General features: G+C 34.9%; 1 protein-coding gene across 1 annotated transcript in view; it reads left to right on the top strand.

Annotated features, from left to right (window-relative positions):
• LOC150092621 (protein lap4-like) overlaps window positions 1-12,651 on the top strand; it is a 737,075-nt gene that overhangs the window by 161,043 nt on the left and 563,381 nt on the right. The window contains exon 8 of the mRNA XM_090414245.1: window positions 1,016-1,305. Within this exon, the coding sequence (XP_090270371.1) occupies window positions 1,016-1,305 (290 nt within the window). The remainder of the gene's footprint in view (window positions 1-1,015; window positions 1,306-12,651) is intronic.

Below are 12,651 nucleotides of genomic sequence, written 5' to 3'. Positions count from 1 at the left end.
CATCAAAATGGAGAATTGAATAATGAGAGTTAATTATGCATATGGTTCTGCTAAGGAAAAAATGGAGGAATAAGCAAAGGCAATTGACAAAGGAAAAGTGGATCCTTTTGAGATCTAAACAGTAGAATAGGAAATTAATATCGGACACATAAAAATGCTTTGGGGAAATTTAGAGATAGGAGCAGGACTAGTCCAGTATTCCTGTTCGGGACATGGACTAGTCATTACTAATAACATGTTCCAAATAGCACTTTCTTGTGTCTTCAGTCCACGTGCACCAATTCACATTTAAAATGTTGGGGGGGGGGGCAATATTTCAATATAAATTAAGTATAGTTTCTGGGAAATTCCCATGTTACTCCTCTTAGACACTATTAATAATATAATTAACGGCTATTGTAGCCTGTTTTTGTTTAGGAGTGTCCCTTATATTAATACATTGGCTAACATAACTAAAAAAAGGGGGTATATATATATTTTAGGGCATTATGGGTAAGTATAGAAGGCAATTATGGCAGAATAAAAATGCCATAATTGCATTCTATACTCACCCATAATGCCCCAAAATATATATATATATATATATATATATATACCCCCGTTTTTGAGTTATGTTAGCCAATGTATTAATATAAGGGACACTCCTAAACAAAAACAGGCTACAATAGCCGTTAATTATATTAATATCTCAATATGTTATTCCCAATAGTGATATTTTCGATGTGGTTCAGGACAAGAGTATACATGGGATTTGAAATAGGACATTATCACCACTTAGTTTTGAGCAGGATAAAAATGAATTTTATGTTAAAAATTGTGTTGTTGAGTTGATTTCTTATCCAGATCAACTCAACAAAAGTCTACTTCTTTGAAAGTTATATTTCTAGTTGGGGGGGGGGGGGAGAAATTGGTTGTCATAATTCTTTGGCTTGTATAAGCTCATAGAAACTTGTTTAAAAATTTAAGTTGTATTTCACTTAAAATATATTCTAATTTATTTTGTTTTTAATTACAGGTTGATCAGAACAGGTTAATCATTTTAAATTCTGCTATTGGAAATTGTACGAATCTTCAGGAATTAATTTTAACAGAAAACTTCTTAAAAGAATTACCTGCATCCATGGGAAATTTAGTCAAGCTGACCAATTTAAATGTTGATAGGAATCGTTTAATTGAACTTCCTTCTCAAATTGGTAACCTGTCAAAGCTGGGTGTACTTTCATTGAGAGAAAATTGCCTTTTATACTTACCTCCAGATATGGGAAAACTGACAGAATTGCATGTTTTAGATGTCTCAGGAAATAGGTAAGTTTTTGCCACAAAATAAAATATTAAACATTAATGCTTTGTGGCAATTTCACATGAGAAATTGAACAAGTTTTGTAAACCTAATCTATTGTGTGCACCTGCTAGGTTTGCCACTCATAGCATCAAAAGTCATCTTTGCCATCATTTCTTGATGTGTGCCCTCAAGGGATGTATAGGCTACTATGATACCACTATGCAATAATTTGCATCATTTTACTAGCTAACTAGCAATAATTTTCTTCTAAATTAATCTGTTACTTGCCAGGTCTCCAGTATTTTTCAGATCTGCAGTTCAATCTTTTAGGTCATTACTAACTGCCCACCTAGATCTTGTTCTCCTCCTCTGGGATAGTTTGCTAACCTTTCACTCTTCCATTTTGTTAAAGTGGCTGTACCATCTTAGATAGCTAGCTAGCTCAGATGGTATGGTCACTTCTGATTTTTACCAGAACTGTTACATCTATTGGTCTTTCTTCACTCATCTGTTTTGTTTCTTACCCAGCTTTCAAATCCATAAAGTTAAAATTGGTTTGAACACTGTATTATATGTAACTAGTTTGGTGTTTTAGTTAATTTCTCCCTTACTGCATATAAATTTATTCAGCTAGATCTCTGTATTCTATTTCCATATTTATTTCCAACTTTACTAAAAATCGTGCCTAAATAGTTGAAATGTTTTCTGCATAGCTATATTTCACAATTTTTTTTTTTTATTATTGCTGATTTCCATACCAGCTTTGTTGCTATCATTTTATTCAGTTTCCCAATGTAAGTCTCCTAAGGGAAGGCTGATAAAAAAAAAAAAAAAAAAAATCAATACGGTCCAGCTTATGAAGTGGCATTAAATGTGATATATAAAAGATATTAAACTTACTTCTTTACTTTAGGCAGGAGACACAAAGAGTCTTTAGAACTGTATTGATGATTTTTATCAACCTTCCATTAGGAGACTTAAATCCATCTGGAGTGGTAATGACATCAACTCTGTGGATTATTCAATTCATATTTATACCGAGGGATACATCTAACTACTACCAGATGATAAATAACATTGGCAAGGTAGTATGCAATCTTTCTCTATACCTTATTCCACATTAAGCCATCTAATTACTGACTTATACCTGAAGTATAGTGTTACATCCTGAATGAAACATTTTTTGAAAAGAATTTATTCATTCAGGATGTTACAAGTCTAAAACAATAGAGAAGAAAAAGAGCTTGTACTCGAGTAGCATTGATAAAATGTCTGCTGTAAATAATGTTAGAATATTACCTCTTTATGCAGAATTAAAGAACTTAGTGTTAACCCCCCCCCCCCGAATTCGTATAAAGTATAGTTCTTATAAGGTATTTTGTATATGATGAAGGAACAGGCACAGTGTAAACGATAGTTCAAGGGCCATGTGTGAGCCCTCAGGGCAAACGGCGAGCCTGCGGCAGTTTTAATCTTGGAAGATGATGCACGCTGAATTTTGCGAAGACACTACTCGAAAATCACGTGAAGTACTGTATCGCAGCGGTCAGTGAAGGTCAGTCTTGGGCCAAAAGAGGGCACCAAGGGTAAAGATAAAAGGTAGAATAAAAGGAGTTTGCACCCCTCCCTCGCCCTCCATTGCTCCATTTTTTTTGCTTGTTCGTTCCCTCCCACAGACCGACAGATCTTGAATGGATTAGAGACATTATTCCGATGTCAGACGGTGAGCTTATCCCCTTGATGATAGAAGTTCCGGACTGGCTAAGCGAAAGATATTGCCATGTGCTGTCCACATTCTTTCGCTGGAGATTTTGTCTAAATGAATTGCGGACGTATCCCACGTTCCTATGGCAGAATGCCAGGAATCATCGAAAGCAGAACCAGAATGCCATGGACATAATGCCAGGAGCAGAGCAGATGTTTGAATGGACGACTAGTTAAATTCCCACCATGTAGAAGTAAGCATACGGAAGTCACGTGCCATGTTAGGACAAAGAAGGTAGAACCAGACCGATCTGAAGATCCTATCGCAGACATGATAAAGTAGAGATTTTGATATTTGTTCCTCGTTAGATAAGAAAAGGAAGTTCATAAAGTAATAATCAAGCGTGGACTGAATTAGAGAATTTTAAGTATTTGTTTAGTAGCAGATAGTTTCCTTTAGAAATGGAAATGATTATAGAAGTTTGTGTCATATTTAGTGAGTGTAATTAACCTTGTAAGCAGAATGGTAATTGGATCTATTTGGTGTATATAATATGTGTATTTTAATGATTTAACTTAAAGGATTGTGTTTATTTTCATGTGCTAGAATGTCAGTTATTTTCACATAGTTTGATTGAATATAGCATTGACTTAGTTGAATATGAGATATGATTAGCTGTATATGATTTAAGATTCCCAATATATATGATGTTTTTTGTATATCTGTGTGTTGCCTATAATATGAACCAAAACTACCACTCATAAAATCTGAACCATAGTGGGAGAAAGGGGAAAGAAAGTATAATATGTTGTAATAAAGGTCACGACTTAAAACAAGAATTATATAACTTAGTAGAGTGTTTAGTTCAATGAGTGAGGGTACTAAATTGTTCACAAATGTGCTTTTTTAAAGTCTGGAAAAGTTCCCCTGAATACGAGTCTTCTATTATAGGAATATTGGCTGGTGCAGCGAAAAAAAAAAATTTTGCCAAAATCCGAAAGGGGACTGCCCCAGACAGCTAGATTAAAGGATTCTTTCTTTGTTAAGGATTAATTTTTACTAATTGGAATAAGCACGTGTACAATCTAGAGATTGGCCAGAGTAGTTTAGTTTGCCTCCCACATAGAGTAAGAACATAGGAAGTGATAGAGATATTTAAGTCAGTAAGATATTGGAAGAGTCTAATAGTAATTGTAGAGAGGCAAGATTGTAATTAAACTAAACTAAATATAAGGAAAAATAAAAACATAACAATAGGCTATATATTACTATGTGTAATGTCATATATCATCATCATCATCAAATTCCTGCCATGTACCCACAAGGGGTGTACAGGATATGATAGTACTACATGAAAAAATTACATCATTGCTAACTTCCTATCTACAATTTTCCTCCAAATCAGTCTGTTACTTGTCAAGACTCCAACATTATCAGATCTTATATTTCTATCGTCTAAGGCACTTTGTACTGTATCAATCCACCTATATCTTGGTCTTCCTCTGGGTCGTTTTGCTGCCAACCTGGCAGAGAACACTTGTTTTGTCTTTCCACTTACATCTTTCCTCACCCATTTAATCTTTCCTCGCCCATTCTGTTTAGGTGACCATACCACCTGAAATTAGCTCTGCTAACACATTCCTGGATGCTGACAATGTCAAGTTCTTTCCTGATATCCTCGTTTTTAATATGATATTGCCATTGATGCCATCTGTTCATGCCTCTAATCTTTCTCAGGATTCTCATATCTGCGGTCTCTAGTCTTTGGTCAAGTGTTTTACTTCTGACCCAGCTCTCAAATCCATAAGTTAAAACTGGTTTGAACACTGTCTTGTATACAGCTAATTTAGTGTTCCAGCTAATTTCTCTCTTATTCCATATGAATTTATTCAATTGACTTACCAGCTTTGCTAATTCTGTTGTCTATTTCTATATTTAATTTACCATCTTCAGTAAAAATCGTGCCTAAGTAGCTGAAATGTTTTACTTGTTCTATAAGTTCTCCATTCACAACACAGTTGACATTTTCAATGATTCTGCCTAATTTCATTGTCTTTGTCTTTTTATTGCTGACCTTCATACCATATCTATTACAACAGCTATTCAATTTAGTCAGAGAATCTTGCAGACTTGTAGCGGATTTATTTAGAAGTATAATAACATCATCTGCATAAAGCAAAGAGCTGACATTAACATCTCCAATTTTGATATCATGTTTAATACCGCTTTCCTTCATAATGTGATCCATATAGATAATGAATAACAGAGGGGATAATGTACATCCTTGTCTCGCACCAGATTTAACATTAAACCATCTTCCTGTACCTCCTTCAATTCTAACTGCTTACTTACAACTCAAATAAAGACTAAGTATTGCTTGATATAATGCCCCATTGACACCATATAACTGCAGCATATTGAATAGCTTGGCACCTTGTCATATGCCTTTTCCAAATTGACAAAACTTAAATACAGATCTTTGTTATATTCCCATGCTTTCTCGACTATTTGTCGTAAAGTGAAGATCTGATCCTGACAGCCTCTATTTGGCTGAATCCAGCTTGTTCTTCACCAAGCTTTTCTTCCACAATTCTTCTCAACCGTTTCTCAAGTATACTTGCATAGATCTTGCCAGGAACACTAGCAAGATCTATGCAAGTAGATCTTGCCAGTGTTCCTGTAATACCTCTGTAATTCTCACATTGAGTTTTATTTCTCTTTTTATATATGGGTACTATGAGAGCTCTACTCCAATCATTGGGAATTCGTCCCTCTGTCCAGGCTTTCTGAACTATGAAGTGCAGCCACTGTAAGACTCTTATACCACCATACTTCAGCATTTCTGGTCGAATATCATCTACTCCAGCTACTTTTCCACATTTCAAGCCTTTGATGGCTTTTTCTAATTCAAGTATGGATATGTATTCCTGCCTGCATGCCTGGTCAGTGTTTTTTACCACTGTGCTGTCATCACTGCTTGTTTCATTTAGCAGTTTTTCAAAGTAATTACTCCATACTTCAAGGATATCTTTTTCTCCAGTTTTCATGTCACCTTTATCATCTCTAACTCCTTTTACAGCACTTTTTCCTTTATTCCTAAGCTTCTTCAACAACCTCCAGAATATTTTGCCACCTTCTTGATATTTATTTTCTATATTCTTGCCAAAGTCCTCCCATGACTTTTGTTTAGCTAGTTTTACAGTGTTTAGCATTCTTGCATTTGTCTCTATATTCTCTAAGAGCACAAGCTGACTTAATTGAAAGGAACTTTTGATATGCTTTCTTCTTTTCCTTCACTACCTCTTTAACTTCCCGTGTCCACCAGGGAGTTCTGATTTTTTTTTTTTTATCCTTGCAGACAACTGTTGGATTGTGATAGAGTGGAATTTTATGAACTCCTATCTTATCACAATCTAACATGCTTTCCCAAACAAAAAAGGGAGATAAATACAGTAAATTGCCTCTAAGTGTAAAATAAGTAATATGTATATCAAGTATATTCTGTTATGAAAAGGTTAGATAAGTATATATTTTGTGCCATTTGCGAATGAGGTAAAATTAATATTGAAAATGTAAAACATTACTGGAGCTTTATAAATTAACATGTATAAAAGAATTATGGAATGTAAACACAAATTCAACAGTTGGGGGAGAGTGAAGTCCATAGGTCACGGAGCCATACGCAAGGGAGCGGCTCGCCCCAAGCAAACAACGTGACATCAGTGGGCGTGCGATAAGCGGGGGAGAGGATGGACGCCGTGACGTAGTAACACGTCTGAGTTCGCTAGACATCGAAAAGGACGAGAAATGCCGAGAAGAAAAAGGGAAATATAAGGGTCATGTGACCCTGAAACGGGGATTTTTTGTTCCTGGATTTCCTGTGTGTTACCCTCACGTGGTGGCGAACGGTGCCAGTGCCCCCCCCACCACCCCCCCGTACCGGAGGGATTCTGATTAAGGCGGTTGCAGGTCTCTGCGGCAGTATCTCCTCGAAAAAAGCAAGTTCGGCTGTCCACAGAAGGCCAGTTTCCTGTGAACCTATGATGCCATAAAGAACCATAAAGGAAGATAAGTAGACTTTGTTTGTGTTTCACTGAATATTGAATGAAAGATTTGTGCCACGTTAATATGTTATATAAAAGGGAACATTAATGATATAGGAAAGGTTGTATTGCTATCACTTTAGAAGGATATTGAATTTAATCTTATTGTCTGTCGATGTGTTAAAGTTCGCTTTTTATTGAATGAAATTAAGGATATGTTTAGAGTGAAGAATTGACAAATTGTAAATAGATTGTGAAAGATATGAATGTTATCTTGAGTAGTCTGACAGAGCTACGGAGTTTTAGAATAACTGTGATAATAATACATAAATAATGCATTCTTACTTTAGATAGCTGCTACATAATATGTTTTAGGTATAATAGTAGTGTTTGAATGTTCTATGCTTTGTATGGATCTCCCTTAAGATGAGATTTGAATTAATGTTATTAAGTGTATCTACTTTTGAGAATTAATAAACCTTGCTTTTGATTCTAACAAAGACTTTCTGTGATTTCTGGAATCCGATGCACCGCTTATAAAATATTAATGCGAACCTATGTGGGATATTAAAAAGGGTATATTTTGGCCAGGTCTGCAGAGTTGATAGGTATCATTAAGTACTGTCCTGAGATTGCCTCTTGGTTGTTAATATTAATAATCTAATAGTGCTAAGTGGCGCAGCGAAACAAATAAATTTCTTGGTGTTTTACGACAGGTAAATCTCAGACACTCTGATACTCTGGTACTGCCTCGTTCTCGAGGAAATTCCATTGTCCCTCAGAGGTACCACATTCTACCCGATAGAGTGTATTACGGAGATATAGCATAAAAGGTTAAAATAGTTGTGATAAGGAAGAAAGCGACACAACACAACCTCACCACATGCCTCTCTGGCAGAATCAATCAATGTTTTCTTCAGAGTTTGCCACTGAATCTCCAAGGTTTGATTCCTGTTCTCAAACTCTTTCATTTTTTCTTCAATAATCTTTGTGTATTTTAGTCTACAGTTCACATCTGAGAGCTGCTCAACTTTTATTCGTTTTAAAACTTCTTACATGTTATTCTTTTCAATATGAAATTCAATTTTATCCTGCTCAAGACTAAATAGTGATCACTTCCAATTTCAAATCCTCTGTACACTCTGGTGTCCTGCACCAGGGAGAAAACATCACTATCAACAATAACATAGTCAATGAGATTTTTCTTATTCCTAGCCTCTTCTCTCCATGTGAATTTGTGCACATTTTTATGTTGGAACATGGTTATTACATTAGTAATAACCAGTCCAAGTCCTGAGCAGAAATCCAACAGATATTTGCCATTATTATTAGCTTTGCTCTTTTCTCCAAATTTTCCCAAAATATTTTTGTATGTCTCACAATCATTTCCTATTCTGCTATTTAGATCCCCAACAAGGACCAACTTTTCCTTTTTCATTGTGTCAGTTGCTTTTTCTAAAGCCTCAAAAAATTCCTCCACTTCTACCTTAGTAGAACCTTCTGTGGTACCATAGGCACAAATAAGTCTCATTGTCCAGTTCCCCATTCTCATATTTGCCCACATTACTCTAGTTGAGACTGACTGCCATTCAAGAAGATTAGCCTCGTATTTTGTGTTGAATACTATGGCTACTCCTTCTTTTCCTTGATTGTCATTGCCTGAATATAACATTTTGTATTTATTGCTCAGAAAGATCTCACCAGTTTTGGTCTTTTTTGTTTCAGTCACCCCTATAATGTCGATCTGGTACTTATCTAATTCCTTAGCTAGCTCCATTTCTTTGCCATTCCGGCTTCTTATGTTGATAGTACCGATCTTTAACTCTGGTGATGTTGAGTTGGGGTTTGTTTTCAGATTTGTTCCAGTAGCTGACTTTTCGCTGTTCGCCCTGGTTCCCTGGCGAAAACAACGGGGGCCTTGTTTAACCGGTCGACGCAACAGCTGACATGAAATTTTGTCATGTTGTACTATCATTTTTTATTTTGGTTTAACCAATAAGAATACAGTTTGGTTGGCTAAATCCCAAATTGCCAGCCCATCCTCGTTCGTTCAGTATCCAAGTAGATACCCAACAGGGTGCACCACGAGAAGGTGAGGATTGGACATTAGGTCAGAAGCCCTGGTCGGTTCTCCACATTCCTTTAAAGGCTATGTGGAGGTCTCCTCTCTTTGACCCTTAAGCACCCCATATATATCATATATATGCTATATAATATGCCTTTTTTTATATCAGGCATGACAATTTAATTCCCAGACTGTACCTGTAAAACATCTACATTTGGAACTATACATTAGTGGCTACTGTTGAAATACTCTTGAGTTCCTTTATCACATTATGCTGGATATCAGCAATGTCAGAAAATCTTTGTCGTTTTAGTGCAGTCTTTAATTTTGGAAACAGCTAGAAATCACAGGGAGGTAAGTCAGGTGTATAGGCAGGATGACCTAATTCGGTAATCGATTTTTTGGCCAGAAACGCTTTCATGACGAGCACGCTATGGCTGGTGCATTGTCGTGATTTCTTTTGAAATCTTTCGCATATCAAATTCTTCAGTTAAAATTACCCTGACTGTTTCTCAATTCATTTGCAATTCATCAGCCATTAATTGCACACTTAATTGTCTGTCAGACCATACCAAATCTCACACTCTGTTCACATTTGCATCCATCATTTTTGTTTTTGCTATCCACTTCTGGGGTCATCATTCACATTTTCTCATCCATCTTTGAATCTCTTATGCCACTCAAAGACACTTGACTTTTTCAGAGCATCCACACCATATGCCACTTTCAACAGCTCCAACATTTCAGTAGCAGCTTTGCCATTTTCACACAAAATTTGATGTTAACATGCTGCTCCAAATTTCGATCACTCATTTTTACACCAAAGTTTGCATTCATGTTTTAGCAATAGCCAACTAGCAAATGGCTCTTTTGGTTTGAGTTTTACTCACACATTAGTTAAAAGATGTACAAACACGATTACTCATGTGACTCCAACCAAATCACCATACAGGTGACACTACGCGGCCATTCTGGGAATTAAATTGTCACACCTCACATATCCAAAACTTATTTACCATGATTTCTTAACTGTTTATCTTAAAAAAAAAAAAAAACAACAAGTAATCCAGTCTTTCAACCACTATGCAGCACAAACCCATCCTTAGTTCTTCCCCAGGATTCTTGTTAGCCATTTTTCATAGCCCCATTTCAAGTATGCTTGCATGTTAACACAGTACTAAAATTGCCTCTTTGATTTTTGTATTCGGTTTTCTTTCTCATTTTATAGATGGGTACTATGAGAACTGAACTCTGATCATCTTAAAGTCTGCTGAATTATGCAGTATAATTTTTTTTATATCTTCACATTTGAACATTTCTCATTGAATCATCTACTCCCTTTCCCCATTTCAGATGACTGGTGCATATATATCATATATATGCACCAGTTATATATATGGAAGCAAAAATCATATATATTTTTTTGCTTCCACTACTGTAATGTTCTTATAACTTCATTTTTACTGAATATTTTCTACTATTCTATTGCCACTTGTTTCATAATTTTTCAAAGTAATTACTCCAAACATCCAAAATATCCTTGAATTCCTTTTCAATTTCTCTTTTTCTAATTTCTAATCTTTATCAGTAGTCTCAGACATTTTGCTACCTTAATGAGATTTATCTTCTTTATTCTTCCCAAAGAGTTGCTTAAATAAATAGGATAAGATCTCCATATTCTGACAGAATATCCAATCTTTGCATTCTCATGGTACATCCCATTATTAGGTGTCCACTTAGATATGGAATGAACAAGATTGGGCTGGCAGTTTGAGACTTGTTTGACAAAATTGTATTCTGTATTGATTTAAAACAACTACAAACACACATGATGGCACAACATGATAAAATTTCAAAAGGACTCAGACGTTGTCTGTTAAGCAAGTTACAGCTCCTTTCATCAGGTAACAGGATGAATGGTGAAAAAGTAGATGGCTACAAAGATACCTATAAAGTAGATGCATACAAATTGGTATCTACAAAGAATTGTAGATATCATCTGCATGAGATGTATCACTGGTAAAGAAGTGGAATATGCAGATGAATCAGAAGTATCATGTTGATATAGTTCATGTTACTGAAACCAGGAAAATTGAAACAGGTGAGATATTACTAATTAATAATAAGATGGTATATTTCAGCAATAATGATCAAGGAAGGGAGGAAGTAACTAGAAGACTTCATGTTCAGTATTTAACACAGAACACAAATGGATGATGGGAAAGCCATGAAGTTCGGATTTTTCTGTCTTTGAAGAAAACTTCATCACATATATTCTGTTGTTGAATCAGTGTTTTCTTCATATTTTACCAATGCATCTCAAAGGCATAGTTTCTTGTTTTAAAACACTTTCATTTTTTCTTAAATAATATATGTATGTCAAAGTCTAAGTTCAACCCTGAAAGGTTCTCAACTTTGATTATTTTTAAAACATTCAAATATATTTCTCTTTTCACTATGATATTCACTTTTATTCTACTTAAAACTGAATGGTGATAATTTCCTATGTCAAATTTCCTGAATACTTGTGTCACCATCCTAATAGGCAGTTCAAGAAAAGAAGAAATCATACCAAAAGTTCCTGACAAATAGGGCAGCAGGTGCCCTGAGAGAATATAGAGAAAAATGTAAAAGTAACTAAACAGAATCATAGGAATAATTTGGGAAGAAGATAACATGGAGGTGACAAAATATTTTAGAAAATACTGCAAAGGTATTAAAGATGATAATGTAACAAAACTGAAGATAATGATGCCTTTGAGTACTTCAAATAATTATTAAAGGGTAATGACAAAGTAGAAAATATTCCAGAGGAATGCAATCAGGAATACATATCAGTACTTCAGAAAAAAACACCAAAAAAAAAGTGGAAAGGCAGTTAATGTGTAGGTGATATTTGCTAGAAAGTTGCAAATATGGAACTGAATAGAATTCAGTATATAGTATATTTCACTGCATAATTCAAAAGGCACAGTTAAAAAAAACAAATTTGGATGATTGGATTAGCGATATCATAGTAGCCATCTGTAAAAGGGGAAATATTATTGCATGTGAAATTTTCGCAGTAAGTCCCTTACTGAGTGTGCCAGGTAAAATTTATACAAGCATATTTGAGAAGATACTGAGGAAAATACTAGAAATTAAATCAAGTGGAAGAACAAGTTGGGTTCAGGCTAATTTTGGTGATTTAAGATAATCAGTTAATAAATCATAATATAAAAAGGATCTGTATTTCAGTTTTGTAGATCTGGACACACATAAGATAACAAAAAAAAAAATTTATTTTTTTTAAAAAACTACAACTATTTGGTGTATATGAAACATTATATAGAGCAACATATTGTCCGTCACTAAGTTGTAAATTGGTTGTTAGTATTAGAGGCTGGTACCTGGATAAAATGGGATTTTAATCTTTATACAGAATGACATTATACATTCAAATAGAGTACGAGTCTTCATTATTCTTTAATAAAATTGAATAATAACTGTAACCAATGTGGCTTGAAAATCATCAATAATAATAATAATAAAACTATGAAAATACAGGGACATGGAA

The sequence above is a fragment of the Typopeltis vanoorti genome, chromosome 25 (genome assembly GCF_054136105.1).
Source record: "Typopeltis vanoorti isolate ZY-2024b chromosome 25, IOZ_Tvanoo_1.0, whole genome shotgun sequence".
Classification (NCBI taxonomy): Eukaryota; Metazoa; Arthropoda; class Arachnida; order Uropygi; family Thelyphonidae; genus Typopeltis; species Typopeltis vanoorti.
Note: the sequence above shows the minus strand (reverse complement) of the source record. Positions and strands in the feature narration are given on the sequence as shown.